At 39.8% G+C, this 17,184-nt stretch overlaps 1 protein-coding gene across 3 annotated transcripts in view; it reads left to right on the forward strand.

Annotated features, from left to right (window-relative positions):
• The first annotated feature begins 6,258 nt into the window (after positions 1-6,258).
• The window catches only part of INSC (INSC spindle orientation adaptor protein), a 122,338-nt gene continuing 111,412 nt past the window's right edge, over positions 6,259-17,184 (forward strand). For 2 of the 3 annotated variants that reach the window (XM_090142027.1, XM_090142026.1), the window contains exons 1-2: positions 6,259-6,349; positions 16,133-16,303. In XM_090142027.1, coding sequence (XP_089998153.1) covers positions 16,264-16,303 — 40 coding nt within the window. In that variant the 5' untranslated portion in view covers positions 6,259-6,349; positions 16,133-16,263. The remainder of the gene's footprint in view (positions 6,350-16,132; positions 16,304-17,184) is intronic. The other variant, XM_031614048.2, reaches the window with a different exon arrangement.

Genomic DNA, 17,184 nt, shown 5'->3' on the forward strand with positions numbered 1-17,184 from the left:
GTCACAGCTACATCTTGCAAGAGCTGTGATTTGAAGGAGATAATAAGCAGCAAGATGTTCAAGAAACAGCTTATTTCTCACTTGTTTCACCATAATGCCCAGCAGTGTAAAAAGACTGGATCCTGTCATGGCAGAGACTGTTACAGAATGCAGTGTGAAAGATTTTCTGTCCCAAGGCCATTCACACTGTAAAGAAATTTGAAACATCAGAGCCAAAAAGCAACGTGTATGTAAGGAGAACAGGGGGACAGGGAGTGCTTCTTTTCTTCTCTGTTAGAAAGGCACTGTTTGTTCCTCACAACTCTCAGACTTACTTTTACAGTTAACTAATGTCTTTCAGTGCATCCGAATGAAGGTTTTGAGCTGAAGAATGGTGGCTAGCAGGGCCAACTTACTTTATGGGCTGACTCAGAAAGAGCTTTGTACATCCAGAAAGTAGCGTGGGAGATAGTCAGCAGTGGCTGGAAGAGCCCTAAGACCGACCAGAAAGACAAAGCATTGACCTGGTAAGCAGGAACAGGAGACAGGGACTTAGAGCCATGAGGAGGACTAAAAAGAGGTGTCAGTATGTAAAGCAATAGGACAGCAAGTGAAAGACATCAAAAAGACAGTGATGGGGGCAGAATAAAAAGCAAAGGCAAAAGGAGCAATGGGTGAGGAAGCTGAGTGCAGAGAGGAGAAGCAGCAGGGACAAAAGTTCTGGGCTATCAAATGGATGCAGCTGCTTCTCTTTGTGAGAAAGGTCTCACATCTGGGGAGCTGGAAGGACCAGTAAAGTTGCGTGCTGTGTTTCTGTGTCAGCTTCCAGTTTGAATGTAAACAGCCATACTTTCTTCTTGATATCATAAGAGAAAAAATTAAATGTGAGAGAAGGGAAACATATCATTTCCAAGGTCCTTCCATATTTTAGAGAATCAGAGGTTTATAGGGTTTGTTTTGTCAGCAATGGGCAAGATGTGAAGTACTTCTAAGGAAACACCTGTGTTGAGTAAAAAGAGTAACACGTCAGGCATAGCATGGGTGGTAAAACAAATGTTTAGCTTCCTATGTAAAATCATTAATTTTTTAAAACTCAAATTATTTCCTTAAAAAAAGGCAAGCCTGTGTGTTTAACCACGAATCTGTTGTTGTTTCACTGCTCCCGACAACAATGCTAATGAAAACAAAGTTTTTCACAACTTTCTTCCAGTAAACCACATCTGGATTTTTAACCTCACTGGACGTTTTTATTGTGCTTCTGTACCAGGCTGTAATGTAATGCAATTGTTATTCATCTCCAAATTTTCCAGTTCCTGTTCGTGGACAGTTTTCTGCTTAACGGAGTCTTTAATTAAATTCCTCTTCCAGCTTACCACTACAAAAATTGAAATCCTCACCACAGATCTGTAGAAATGTTTCCACTTGCACTGGGAGACAGAAATAGAAGAATTCCATGTCTTTTTGGACAGATGCCTAGCTGAAACTATGCGGGGTTTGACTGACAAGAGGATGTAGTCTTTGCTGAGAGCACTTTCTTTAAGGTCCCTTTTGGTCTTCGGGAACACTTAAGTGGATGAATGAAGAGAGCATTTATGTGAGTTTCCCTTCCTTCTTGTTAACTTTGCCTGTTGTTGGTTTTTATTTTTGTTTTTGGTAACTTTTGTCTCCTGCAACAAAATCTTTCCAGCTCTTTGGGCTTACTGAACATGTAATCACAAACTGGTAAGTAGTAACTTCAAGAGTTTAGTATTGAAATGGCACTCTGTTCTTTTGTGTACAGCTGTGGTAGAGGAATAAAACCCCTTTGTGTGGCTTAGTATAAGAATTATTTAAATGCACAGTATTTGCCAGGGTTATAACTGTAAAGTATGGTCTTTCGGTGCTGAATAAATGCTTTTAACACACAGCTCAGCCTGTGAATGCAGCGGAGAGACTTTACATGAGTAAGTTCTGAATTATTTTGCATCCGAGCGAGCTCTCCCCACTGTGCTGCACAGCACATTATCCGTTTCCTGGGGAGTGTGTGGACAGGAGCTTACAAAGCACAGAAGGTAATTGGCTGCTTCAGCTGAAAAAGCAGAAAATGCATATTTGTTGGTATATACAGAAGGAAAATGAGAACAATATTAATTATTGTCAGGTGACAGTATTTGTTCGTAACCTTCAAGTTGTCTGTGAGATGGGATCTGCACTGACACTCTGCACAGGCAGTCAGTGTGTTAATGCAGCGTTTGGGCAGCTGAGAAACTTTTTTTTTTTTTCTGACAATGCATTTTGAAACTGGAATTTTTGTGTGCTTTGAATGTAAAAAAGGAGGTGAATGTGTAAATAGTAACATACTTTTTCAGAATGCTCCTTTCGGCTGTTTGAGGCTTGTGTTTCTGTGTATCTCTGTTTTATTTGGAAGCCTATCTTCACCATATGTAAGCTGTCCAGTCTCTGAAGTCGGTGGGAAGTGAACATAACTCAACCGTAGGCACTTATTTCTGTATTTCTGAAATTTGCTTATACTGATGCAAACATTTCCTCTTGGAAAGGAAAAGCTGTTACTGGGATAGATGCTTTTTCTCTGTTGTACATGTGGCAGTTTCTACAGACCGACTGAAAAAAGCTGTAACTTTATATCTGTGCTTTTTGTTTAAAGTGGTTGACATCCAGATGAGGCGTGGAAGTGTGCTAGGGCTGTAAAGGCAGTTGTACCAGGCTCCTCCTAAAATAGGTCCATTTTCATGAAAATATTTTTGTGCTGCTTTTTCTTTCCTCTGGCTCTTTAACTAAATGAAGGATGTGGTTTAGAGTCGAATCTGACACATGCTTGAGTAAGATAACATTTCTTTTATTTTTCATATTATAAATACAGTGGGTATCAATATCCATATCTGGGGTAATATCTTCTGAAGATGCATCATGTGGTTAAATTGTATGATGAGTCCCATTGGAAATGTTTGACACAGCAGTACGATACTCACAGGAAACATCCTTGCAGTTTCATGATGCAATATTCCAGTGACTTTGCTTTTAAGTTCTTTTCTGAAATTCTACCAAAAAACCTATGCAAGTGTTGGAGTTGAAATTGTGCTGCACCTGGAGGGGGCGACAAAAACGGCATATTTTATGGACTTGGAAGGTCAGTGTGATCGTATCTAGGGAGAGTATTTAAAAGGATGAAGAACATTATAAATTTTGAATGCTTTAATATTCTCACTAGTTTTTTTTTTTTTTCCCTCTTCTTTGGCAAAGGTGAAATATATATATTTTTTTCTTTTATACACTCTTGTAGTCTTTGAGGTCACTTTAAGTCTCTGTTCATGTCATACAAGGTAAAACGCATAATAAAACACTGAAGGAAATGAGGTTAAGACATGCAATGTCTAATGAAGAATATTAGTATTTATTAGCAATCAATTTTTGGGCTATAATTTTTTTTCCCCAAAAGCTAGTGACATTGCTCTTTGCTCTCATTGCAACCATCACTTCATGTGCTGATTTTTTTTTTTGTTTTTTCCCGTTCACATGTTTTAGTTTTTTTGTGTGCCAAATGCATAGCGTGTCATTTCTGACTGAAAGATATGGTGATGAAAGAGAAAATACAATGGGCTTGAACAAAATTGCTGGGGAGGCCCTTACTGCCACAGAAAACTTGTTTCTGGTTCTGCATACAAGTCTTACTGACATAATGAACACGGGAGAAAACACATATTTTTCTTGAGCTCAGAAAGCAAATGTGGTCTAGAAAGTCAAGGTTTACTACAAGTGTAATCAGCTAGAGTAGTGTGAGCGGCTGTGTGCCAACTTTCTTTTGCCTCCTGTGTACCTGGCCTAATTAACTCCATTCTTCACTCTTCAGTCATCTCCACATGTGGCAATTTGGTGTTAATGGGCTATAGAATGGGTGGCACTGCTCCATTTGGAAATGCCTTGTGCTGTAGAGCAGCTTGCATAGTCCTGCACAGGGGTCTGTGACAGTGACAGGGTGGCAGTGCTATCTAAAAGGAAATGCGTCTAGTGAGTATCTGTTCTCTCTTTGTGATTTCTGAAAGGGTCTCTTTGAATTATACACAGGTCATCACATAAAAGCTGCATTGCTTTGGGACAGGAGCACCTGACTGAATGAACTTCTGTTAGGCATTAAGGAAAACGTACAGTGAAATAACCACAGTTGAGCTTAGATACTGTAGTCCATATCCCTTAAGAAAGATTTCTTCTGCACCTCTCCCTTCCCCCTTCACCTCCAAGTAGTGATTAATCACGACTTTGGTTAATTGGACTTCTAAACTGAAGCTACAAGTCAAGCGGTTCAGCTGTTTCCCTGCTGTTCTGCTTTGTATTTTCCAGATGCTTAGTCTAGATCTGGCAAGACTGATGGTGAGATGGTGGGGTGGGAGAGCAGGATGTAGATGGGCTGCTGAAAGGTGCCACTCTGCAGGTGTCAGAGTCCCAAAATTGGTTAACAACAACAACAAAAAGCCCCAGGAAGGCCTGAGCTTCTGCATGTTAAGCTCTACAGGAAGGAAAAGCACCTTGTGCTTTGTACCTGGCATAGAGAGGGAAACCTGCAGGTTTCAGGTAAGCTAATACTTGAAAATGTATTGAAAACCATTTTGTAGGTTTCAAAAAAGATTAGAGCCAGAGCCAGTTATTCATTCATTTATATCTCTGCCTGTTTACTTGAATAGGTGTTCTGTCTTAAGTAAGAATAGCATGCAATTATCTCTTCTCTCCAGAATTTCATAAAAATTGTTCAGAGGCAAGTCGTGTGTTTGATTACACCTACCTATTCCTTGGAGTACTACATGGAGTTGTGCTGAAGCTCAGGATATTATCCAGTGTTACGATTGAAACTGAAGTAGAAAATATGAGAAGATCTGATAAATCTGCGAAACTTCATGGCTAAGCCAAACTTCTCAGATCTCATCTTCACAATGTGCATATTTCTGAGTGCACCTTTGACACCCAGATATTCCTGTATTGGTGTGATTAGCATAACAAAGTGGCGTTGCCAAACCAAACAGCGATAGTTTGGCAAAGCATCTCAGAACTGTTAGGAGTCGTTTGAAGAGCATGCATTCATCTCTCTTCAGTTAGTCGTGTGTAGGGAGAGTTAAAACTTTTTGAGAGTGCAAGGCTGTGTTTTTGTTGTTGTTTACTTTAAAAAGTAAAGGATCATCCCTTGTTTACTCTCCTCCCCATGTATGTAAAAAGCGATGCATGATGCCTCAATATGAATATTACATGAGTCTTCTTTGACGCTGTGTAAGTCAGGCAGAGACATGGCACAAAACCATGTGCCCACAGTGTCCTTCCTGCAGGTGAGAGACAATGGCCAGGAGGGAGCCAGGTCTAAAACAAACTGAAATTCAGAAAGTGGCCTGCAGATATTTTCACATTTTGCAGGTGCTCTATTTCCAATCAGCGAGGGCCATGTAAGTAACGACTTTCTGTTCGCTGATTTCTGTCCTTAAGGGAAAGCTGCTTGCTTCCTCTCTTCATTTAATTCCCTTGCTTCTTTGACCTTCACCTCTGTGACTTGCTCGCTGAAATCCTCTTGGGAGGATCAGTGTCAGCTCTAATAAGGCAGCTGTCACTTTACACCAAACAGAAAGTAAATGTTTCATTTGTTAAATGGGCCGGTGGAAAACACTGCCTTTTTCTACTGTCTTCAGTTTCCTTCTGGGGGAAAAGGTTTTACCTTTATGTGACTGAAAGTGCGTAAAATGGATTTGACGCTGCAGATTTAAGTGTCTTGAATGAAGACTGTTATGTAAGGCTTTTCTCTTTTTTATTTATCGTACTAGAATATGATGGGAGTTACAGCACAGGGCCTGACGGCAAGGAATTTTCTTGCATTCCCAGTAAGGAATAACCTACATAAGAAGCACATTGGGAATTTCTTTTCTTTAGGAAGCTGCATAGGAGAGCGTAGGAAAAGTAAGGTCATTGCTTAGAGTTTTATTTACTGACACGGGGTGCAGCACTGCCTCTCGTTAGGAGCTTTGCAATCAACTCGACTGCAAGCAGGACAGCTTTTCTCTGCCTTAGCTTGTGCTGAGTTTCTTCAGTGCTCCCTTACACTGCTCTTTGTGCTGACGAGCACAACCTGTGCTCTCTACCAGCTCACACATGTGGATTAGTTCTTCACTAATAAGCTTGGAAAGCATTTAAGAGTGAGTGTTCACATAAAACTGCTATCTGGGGGAGGGGGGGTTGATTTCAGCAGCTTTTGGAGCACCGTTTTTTTTTTTTTTTTTTTTTTGAACGCTGTTTGAAAGGAGTGAAATCAATACACAGCACTGGCCAACTGCCTTCTGTGGAGAGCAGTCTTAAAGAGGAATATAAGACACTGGCTTTTCTTTATGAACCTGAAGGATGTGTAAGTACTGTTGCTTCTGTTGTTTTGACTCTGTTTCTTTTAGATTAAACCCAACTAATGTTAAGTTAGAACAGGAAAGTGTCTGTGAGCCCTGTGTGCTCCAACACCATCTGACTCTGACATCACACCCACCTCGCTTGTACAGTAAGGCCCCTTGGCGATGCTCGTGGGGGCTCAAGTCTCAGGGCAGCTGAGGCATTTCTAGCTCAATGTGCTTTAAAGGATTCTCTGCAGTAGTATCTCATTCTTTCCTCTATTGTACTTTTCCAGCAAAGGCTAAGGGACAGCAGGCTGCTTACTGTCGCTTACACGCGGCAGCTCCAGCTTTATGTTGAGGATCAGCCTTCTCACTGGTTGCAGAGGTAGGAGGAGCAGTTCATATTCAAAAGAAAAAAAAAAAAGCAAACCACAGGAAGCCTACCTCCCCAAGCAAATATCAACATTTCTGGCAATACATGAACTGCAATCCAGGCAAGTACTCTGCAGCTGCTAAGCCATGCAGCTTTGAGTAGATGACATTCTCAACTACAGCTCAGGTCTGTGTCTTGTCAGGTAAGCAGGCCTGTAGTCCAGAGAGTCCTTTGTCCATTTAACCCAGTGCCCACATAGAAAATACAGCTATGGTCATGAGCCACAGCTTCATGTAACAGAAGAAAAATGAATGGTTAAATTGTTAGGAGATCTGGAATAGAATTTGTTTAAATAAATGTGTATGTTTAAGTGAAAGACTCCATTAAATATATATAACCCCTCCCCCTCCCCAGATAATCAGCATGTAAAATACTTAAACAATAAGCATCTTTTAGCTTATACTACTCCCAAGTTAACTTTGGGGAAATTAGGACCTTCTCTTATGGTAAGACAATGTAATGGTGAAGTTAAATAATCAATACATTTGCAAATAAGTTATGTACAATGTAAAAGATGGTTCAAAGTCTATCTTTGATAAAGTTTATGTTATTGTCCAGGGATGTGAGCATGGCTACCACTTAAGAAATTCCTGTTGGTAGAAGGCATCTGTTTGAGGTTTTGAATACAGTTTATTTTGTGTGCTCCAAGGATTCAGAAACCAGACAACTGAACGCTTCTTGTTTAAAATATTATTGGTTGCACACTCTTTTGCAGAAATTTGTCCTAGATAAAAGGATTTTGTTTTATATTCTTCCTATATAAAATATTCAATCTCTCCCCACCATTTATTTATTTATTTATTTTAAATAAAATCCTCTTAATGCTTTTTGATCTAGGTATGGGTTTAGGGCCTTATGGTTACTAAATGACTGGAGGAGCAGATGTAAAACATCAGCGTCCTTTACCACCTTACTCTCATCATTCATACTAGGCTTTGTATGATCAGCTGTGATAAACCTTTCCTGGCTGGAGAAGTGCTTTGCTCTGCTTTAGTGTTGAGGAATAACTTGTCTATGAACTTTGACTGTGTTTCCTTCTCTTTTTGTGTTCCTTGGGAGTAAAATGCCATTAAGCACCCAGAGCTGTCTCTAAATATGGTACTGACTGAACTGCTGCAGTGGTATCACCTGCAGGAAGAAGTAGGATTGCTGAGGGATAAGTTACTGCAAAATGAAAGAGAGAACTTGTCTGAACAGTCAACTTCAGACCATGGGGCAAGAAAAGTAAGTCACTGCTTACTTAGCCCAAAGTATAACTTTGAAATTACTCATGTCTCTGAAACGAAATTTCAAACACATTCTGCTTAACTTTCAAAGTTTACCTCAGTAGGTGGTTGTGATTATATTATAATTATTTATAGCAAAGAATTATTTGTGCTGGTGCATTCCTTTGTATACTTTGGAAGATGGGGAATTGCCATGTGCGTGGAAATTGTGTTTCCAATATTTGCTGGGGTTTATATAGCCAGTAGTGGTTAAAGCTTGCACTGTTTTCTGTTAAAAAGCAGATCTTGTAAATTCCTTGATAAGCACATTGGAGATGGTACTCTTCTCCTGAGTATACACATTCTTTTGCTCCCATTAAATTCCCAGGTCTGCTTTCTCTTTCTTACCCTACCCTGTCACAAGAATCTCCCTGCCCACCAATCTAAAATGTTGTGCATCTTTCCACTGAGGTCTTTAGAATTAACGCCTGCAGGGTAAATGATTGCTGATTTAATCTGAAGAACCATTTCACACTGGGTCTGTTTATTTCCAGCAAAAGTAAGGATTTTTACAGTTATCTTTGTAATCACATAATAGAATCATAGCATCAATTAGATTGGAAGAAACCTTCAAATCCAACCCTCAACCTGAACTACTGAGTCCCATCACTAAACTTAATGCCATGTCCACCAGGGACTCAAACACTTCCCTGGCCAATCTGTTCCAGTGCTTGATGACTCTGGTCATGAAGAAATTCTTCCTGATAGCCCATTTAAACTGTTACAGGCACAAATTGAGACTGTTAATAATAATCTGTGGTACTCAATCTTGCAAAAATGTTGACGGTGACACAGGCCTGTGTACTAAGAATGGGTCGAAAATGATGTAATAGTAAATTGTAGTGCTGATAAGTGCATTGATGGTATTGAGGGGTGTCAATGTTACCCCCCAAAAATTGTTTTAGTTGGAGTGTCATGGTGATGGTTTTGTACTGATGTGCAAACAAAGAGGAGATATGCTGTGAATTGCCTGGATGATTAATTAGCTCTTTGCAAATGTATTAGTTATCCTGCTGAAATGAGCAGGGTAAGGATCCGGATTCGGTTCAATGAAGTAGAACAGAAAGAAGCATGCTGGTTGTTATACTGGAGACAGGAATTACAGCAGAATTCCTTGTCCAAAATAATGCCAAAGTTGAAAGGATATTCCTTCTGTGCGAAGGATTTTGTGCTTTCCTATATTACAACTGGACAGAAGAGAGGAGTTTGCATTCTTTGAACACAATTTAATTGTCTTTCAGTATTTTTTTTAAAGTAATCAAACAAGCCTTGTTTTAGAGATGGAAAATAATACTGTGATTTCAGACTCATAAATCCAGTTATAAAAATCATCCTACTCATAAACTTCATAAGGTACATATTTTTTTGTCTTTTTTCCTATTGTTGCTTTTATGGGAATAGCAGATACCCACCCTGAAGTGCAGCGCCAGATCTCATGGACAAGTGCTCTGCTGTTCTTTCATTGGTTGCAAAAATGTGCTGAGAAATGACCTCGTAACAGGACATGATCTAGATAATATTGTTCAACTTAAGAATGTTCTTTTTCCTCTTAGCTTCTTGAGGGTTTCCATGGATGAACACATCGCCTTGACCAAGTACTTATAAAATGTGCATTTTCCTAGGCTACAGTTATTTCACGAACAGCTGGGAATTATTTCTGCAGAGAAGTTGGCATGTCTGCCTAAAAGAGGGATGGGGTAATAGTTCCTGATTAATCAAACTCTATACCTCGCGTTCTCCTCATAGCTGTTGCCTTTCTGCTTTGGTTGGTAGATCTTGCACCTGCTGGTGATATGAAATCATTTCAGTTTTGCTCTCAAATCTTGCAGTTGTTTTTGTTTGGTTGATTGGTTTTTTTGGATGCATGGAGATGAAATTATTCACCACAGGCTAGTTGTATGTTTCTATTTTCAACAGAGTTTTATTCAAGGTTGTCAAAAGCTGAACACGAAAACTACGTCACAAAATAATAGTAAATAAATGTATTATAAACAAAGAAAAAAGATTGTTTAGCATTGTGAATCTGTGTACAGTTTGCCAAAGGCAGACTGTGCTTTAATGGGCTTTGAAAATAGAAACATTAATCAGATCTATTTCTATGGAAAATAAATGAGGCAACGCTTATCGCATGAATAAACTGCTCGTTTAAAGTATCTTTTCTGTACCATGATTACTTCAAGTACCACTTACGTAATCTCCTAATGAAAGGCCTTTGTAACAGCCTGCACACCAGGTATGGAATGCCTCAAAATTCCCATTTCCTTTCAAAATCAAATGCAGTACCACAGAATGGAGAGAAAAAGGAGGGGAACAGAAAGGAGCTAGATTTCATTTCTTTGAATAATAGGAACAGTGAACTATCCAGGAGAGAGAAGCCTTTTATAAGGGTAATATGTAAAGAGTTGATCACATTGCCTCAAGTTTTCTTTCTTGAAAGTATATTAAGTAATTTAGAGGATTTTTTTCCAATTTAAAATACTTTCTCTTGTTCTCTCTCTCTCTTCTAGCAGCCCTGACACCTCCAAACTGAATTTGCAGGAATACGTACAGGGCAATAGTCTTGATGAAAGTGAGATATACATGCTAAGGAGGGAATAAAACTCGAAGGGTGGAACTGACACATCGTGCTCCTGTGGAAGTATTCTTGTAGCTTTCAGATCTTATTAACTCACATGCTTTATTAGTTATTAAATGTACTAAATATAAGCAGGTGTAACTCAAGACTTTAGAGATATAACATAGAGAAACTTTGTGCCAGATCAATCATTAAGAACTGGTTAATTGATCACTGTGGATTTGGTTTCACAAACAAAATGCCCATCAGTGCGGATGAGATCATATCTTCAATGCCAGACAACGTCTGTAACTTGTCCAGGTCAGATCCAATCTCAGTGCCTCCTTCTCTCTGACTTGGCTGCGGGCTTGCTGGTTTTGCAAAGAAAATCTCAGGCTGATGCCTGATTCTCTTTCTTTCCTTAGGAAGTGCCACCTGCCTGGAGAGCATGTAGAACGCAGATTAGATCCTATGCATAGGGGAGATCTATATTTTGGCTCAGTCAATCCGATTCATCGAGGCTAAGCTTTTCTACAATTTCCAGTAATAACAAAACGGTAGTAATTTGTTAGTAAGATTATTTCTTAAAATTTTTGTTTGCCATGGAGTTTACTTGACTCATATTAGCTACAGGAGTTTTTCTGTCTTGTGGTTATTTAACTGGGCCCTGGTCTGGAGCTCCCAACTCAGAAGAGATCTGGAGAATGGACAAGGAGATGGAGCACCTCTCCTTTGAAGATGGGCTAGGGGAGCTGGGCTTGTTCAGCCTGGAGAAGAGAAGGCTCTGGGGAGACCTCATTGTGGCCTTCCAGCACTTAAAGGGAGGTTATGAACAGGAAGGTAATCAACTTTTTACATAGGTAGATAATGACTGGGCAAATAGGAATGGTTTTAAACTTAAGAAGGGAAGATTTTGATTAGATGTTGGGGGGAAGTTTTTCACTGTGGGGATGGTTAGGCACTGGCACAGGCTGCCTAGAGAAGCTGAGGATGCCCCATCCCCAGGGGTGTTCAAGGCCAGGTTGAATGGGGCCATGGGCAGCCTGAGCTGATGTTTGATCTAGCAGTTGGCAACCCTGCCTGCAGCAGAGGGTTGGAACTAGGTGATCTTTGAGATCCCTTCCAATCCAAGCCATTCTGTGATTCTATGAACTAGCATTTAGAATAGTTGGCAGTCATTGCAAACTATCATTTTACTAAGTCTAACATCACTGTTTCTCAGGGCTTGCTGTTATCTGAGATACCACAACCATGTCTGTACTCGGATAGAGGAAATACCTGTGGTGTATCACATACTGTGGTGTGAGGAATGACATCTGAATTTGCAAAGCCAAATAATCATAAGTGACTCAGGGCAGAATTTCTTTTATTGCACGCTTCATATCAACTGTTAATTTTTAAATGTCTTACACGTGTGGGAATGTAAATGTCAGGTGAACTGCAGCAAAAATAAGCCATGGGGTATCTAGGTTATCATTAGTCATAGGCACACATGAAGATGGTCCAGATGTCAAAAAGTGTGAATATCTTATTTTAAATAGGCCACAGTCTCAAACACTGAAATTAAAGCAGATGTGCCATGAGAGCACTTCCCACAGGAAGCAGGAGATTGCCAGTGCCAGACTTGGAGAAGCTGTGCTCTGTTGATATTTGTTTGTTTTAGTTCGCCCTTCAGCCTCCTGGAATTTGTGGAGTTTAAACGCAAATATGTGGTGCCTAAAAGCAAAGCAAAAGTAAATCCCTGCTTTACCTTTTTGTCAGGGACTTGCTATTTATTCTCTCAGGCAATACGCAATCTGCATATGACACATTGCAAGTGGGAAGACAGGGATTTCGTCATTGCCTGATCTCCGATACGCTCGGCTCTTGATGGCTTCAGTGTTGTGGAAACTGAGAGCTATTTACAGATGGACTTGGATGTGTAAGATCTGCAGCAAATATAGATGCAGTTTTAACATGACATTACGCAAGAGGTTTATAAATTCTTCTACCTTGTGCCAGTGAATAACTAAGGGTGTTGAAAAGCTGTGTCAATCTCCGTTGCCAGAAGCTATAGGGGAAAACTATGGCACAGCCTCTTAAGTCACTGTTCTCTTCTTTTGCAGAGCTAATCTGTCAAGCTTATTTCTTTAGTAAGAGATGACCTTTGCATAAGGATGTTGATTAATAGGTTGTTATGCAAACATAGTTTTGCAAATCTTTGATAGCTTGATGCACTCGAGTGGCCAAAGACTTCTGCTTTTTTTCTTGTTCTATCATGAGAGAGCCTTTCATGGCTTTGGGGCAACTAATAAAAACGTGCTCCATCCTCTGTAAAGGGTGGAATCAGTTGTGCTAATTGTTAAATAAAGTAGTATTGATTTGGGGAAAGTGTCTAAGGAAATCAAACTCCGAAGCCCTGCTGTGAACACTGTTTGACAGCCAGTCTAATGCAGGGAGTCTCATCTCATCCTTGAAGTCCTTTGCAGTTCAGGATGTCTGTCTTGGGTTCAGTATGCTCGCCCGTGTCTGCAATGTTTTCTTGATCTATTCACATTTTTCCTGGTCTGTTCTGTGGCTTTGCTGGCTGTTGTATCTCTCTCGGTGACAGAGAGGCTCTGAGCCCTTCTTGCAGCAGCACCACTGCTGAGGACTTCCTTTCCCAAGGACCACACACAGGGTTTTACATTGCTTCTGATGTCATAAATCAAATAAAGCAGCCAACCCTGCTGAACTTGTGAGAGCTGACAAGGGAATTTGTCTCAGTGGCTATGTTAGCAGTGTGCTATTACTGTGTGCCTGTCTAATATTAATGAGTGTAAAACAGGGTTTGGTTTAAAACTTGTATTTTATAATTATGTGTTGCTCCTTTAGAAGATGGAGAAGATTTGAATGAGTTGCTGTGCTAATTCATTTATGCGGTTAATCGTGTTTATATGAAAAATAGTTCAGTTTTAAGCAGTTTCTTCATATGTTGATGAAAAATCCAGTGAGAGACCTGCTAATAGACAAATTATTGATAGAATAATGTAAAGGTTGAATAGTAGGAATCTGTTACTTCTAAGTGAAGGAATATTTAGTTGTGTAGAAATGTCTGTGATTTCTTTAATTCTCTTGGATGACTGAAGCCTTTGCTGGAGCACTGGAAATCTTTCATAGACTGTCAACTTCAAGGGGAAAGGAGGTTCCTCTCCTAGTGTATCAGTTATACAGTAAGTCTGCTTGTCTTGGAAGCAGATCACAGTACCACATACCTACCAGGTGTTGCTAATTTAGTTACTACCTCTTAGCACAAGTATGCAGTGTGCATGAAACAAGCAAAACCCCCTCTGCCTCCTGCTCTCTTTGTGAAGTTTGCTGAGCAAGGCGGGGTACTACCTGTATTCAGACAAAGAAGTAGCTCTGCCCATTCTCATACCACTTTTCCCAAATCAATTAAGTGCTATTCTGGAGTAATGACAGTCAATAGTGATGGAGAAGGCTGTGAGGCTGTTCAAAGGTTGAGTAGTTGACAAAACTTAAATGTGTCAGCTCTGTTGACAGGAACCCTTTGCAATTTTCTTCGGTTGGTGCTGATCAAAATTTATATTTGTATGCTGCAGTCTTTGCTTACAGCATGGAAATAAAAGGTAACATCAAAAGAAAACTTAAGATATTGCTATAAATGCTTCTAGGCCTTGCTGAATGTAGCTGTGCACTATTTAGCTCTAGTGCAGAAGGGTGAAGTCTAGAGTCCAAATTGCTGCTAGAAACTGTAGGCAATAATAAAATTAGAGCAAATGTATGGTATGGTATTCTTTTTTTTTTTTGATATTGCAGTATCAAAATAATATTCTCTGGTCCTATGAACCTTTGGTGATGGAAAACAAGTGCTTATGCTGGCTGGAATTCAGTAGGTCACTTGATTAAATAAGGCTCATGTTGTATTTATTCTGGAGAGCCCTTATCACACCTTTGGGATGAGAGTGTGGGATGAAGTTCTCTTTGAGCACTATTATGCTGGTTGCTGCAGTGGAAGTGCTCCCTTTGTTCAAAGGATCTGTGCTTTCTAGTGACATGAAAGATGTTTCTTTTTGGGTGGATAAATGAATCATAGAGTATCCTCAGCTGGAAGTGAACCACAAAGATCACTGAGTCTCACATTGAATGAGATTAATATATACCAGTTTTGGACTTCATGATCATCTGTACATATCCGTGCTGTTCTGTACGCATTCAGGAAGCGTGAAGCTCACTGAGAGTAAAGTCTGCAGCATTTAACTGTTGTGACAGTCCCTGCAGCAAGTCCACTTTGCTTACAAAGTGCTGGAGTTATTGTATGTATGATAGAACTGTGCTTAGATTGTTTCCCTATGTGGCACGTGAGCTACAATGTTGGATTGCCTCATATATTAATAGATTCACTATGTTTTGTGATTTAATTGCATCTCCTGATTAATGAAAGGAATCCTCAAAAGTTCCGTGCACTAGAGCTTTGAAATGATAAATGAAAGGTATTCCTGCTTTATACACAGGGCATCTACTACATAGATTGGTTTTTCTCCTGCAAGGTGATGAGGAATAGGTGTGGTAGTTTTGATTCTAGAACCAGAAGTTTCTGATGGTGAACTTCAGTGAGCCAGTGTCACAGGTATACTGTGCATGAAGGTAAGGTGTATGCCAAACTGTGTTTATTTCAATTATATAAATGGTTGGGGACAATCTTAGATACTCAGTATTTCTGGGGATCAGAGGGCTGAATAATGAGGAGGCAGATGCTTGTCAGCCCCTGTGCTTTGTCACCCTGTTGTGTTGACACCTGCATCGTATGTTAGAATGTTATCCCCCTGGCAATCCTATCAGTGTTACTGCTTCTCCCTACCAAAGGGGACAGACTAGAAAAAGGCATTGGGGGGTATTGGTAAAGAAGCTTTAATTTGCTATCTCCTTTTTTCTTTTTTTTTCCTAAGTGGTTAATTAGTTTTCATTTCAGATTGAGTTGTAATACTACTGTCCTGTGCTCGGTTTCTCATTCACAAGATCATCACCACCTGTGTTTTTTATTTAATGGTGTGGATCTATTGTTCTAGTTCTCAGACCATTGTTTGCCTGAAACTATGTATTTTGGGTATTACTTCCTACCTCAATACACATCTAAAGACTTGATCATTACGTGCTGTGATGATCCTAGTATGAAAGCAGGGTAAGTCTGTACAGTACATTGATGCCTCGTATTTTATCATTTGAAACAGATTGCCAGCTGCATTCGGCGTATTTAATTTGTCTAAAAAATTGCTTTGGCCAAATTTTCACATCTTAGAGTTATTCAATTTACTCTAATGGTCTTTATCTGAGAGTTATGTTCATGCAATGGAGGATAAAATGGACAGTTTTTCATTTCTGTGTAGTTTATTGACTAAATAAGCCAGAGAAAGGCAATTGAAAGGGAAGAATAGCCCTTTGCTATTTAATATTTTTCCTTTTGTAGAAGATAAAAGATTTAGCCTAGCAAAACAGATGTTCTTCCTCAAACAAAGAGCATGCTCAAGCCTCAGTGAAATAAACTGGCCTAAAGCATGTTCTCTATAAATTCCAGACTGGGCATGCATTTTGCTGAGTCAAGAAGAACGTAAGTGACTCACTGGGCTGTGTGGGAACCAGGACCAGAATCCAATTGGTGCACTAACCAGACAACCACATCAGCCCAGAGAAACGCCTCAGTTTCAAATGAGCCACCAGGAGCAGCTGCTGCCTAATGGCACTTCAGGTAGGCGTGCTGTGCAGATATTCCTATGAGGTGTTACAAGGGGGACGTGTTCTTTTCCTTATCGTCTTCCTAAAAGCATCTATACTATGTTTCTCTGTAGTTTGATCAAGAGCTATGTCAAAAGCATAGTAACTACTTTTTTGCTCCATGCATTTTAATGAAAAAACAGCAGCTGTGCCAAGTCTGGTGTGGCACTCCTGTGGCCTATGCTCTGAGCCACAGGGTTGTTGGCCAGGTTATGAGCAAGCAGTGAAGATCAATGCAACTAATTTCAGTGAAGTGTGACAAGCAGCGCTGAGGTTGCTGGCCCTGAAGCAGCAAACAGGTGTCAGGTTTTAAACATCTTCATTATGTTGCTTATCAAGGTCCTTAAGTACTTAGCTGGGCTGGGATCCTGGTAGAACTGAAGCCCTGGGTGTGTTTGCACATTAAGTAGTGTAAGTTGCTTTGGATTTACAACTTCTTATTAAGTTATGTGTTATTTGTTTTGTTTGCTTTTACTTCTTTTTTGTGCTCGTGTATTGGTTCTCACATTTCAGATTCTGCTATTCGATTGCTCTAGATATGTAAATGTGTCTAAAGGGCTTCAGTGGTGGGGAAAGAACCAACAACAATGACACAGAAATGCCATAAAAAAACAGAATATACTCTTCCAGAGCTTTGTAGTCCTTTTTATGAACAGCATATATCTTGTTGAATAAGTCAGAATACAGAAGAATCATTTGCATTCTGATCTGCAAGAGAGATGAGCCTGAGGGCTGCTGTATTCGCACTTTAGGCTTTATCTGTGATTTCATGCTATCTACCAACAACTGATACTCTTGTATTTCCTTCAAAAAAAAAAAATAAAGAATAAAAAATTGTTCAGGTAAAAACTTGAA

The sequence above is a fragment of the Phasianus colchicus genome, chromosome 5, assembly GCF_987193195.1.
Source record: "Phasianus colchicus chromosome 5, bPhaCol1.hap1.1, whole genome shotgun sequence".
In the NCBI taxonomy this organism is placed as follows: domain Eukaryota; kingdom Metazoa; phylum Chordata; class Aves; order Galliformes; family Phasianidae; genus Phasianus; species Phasianus colchicus.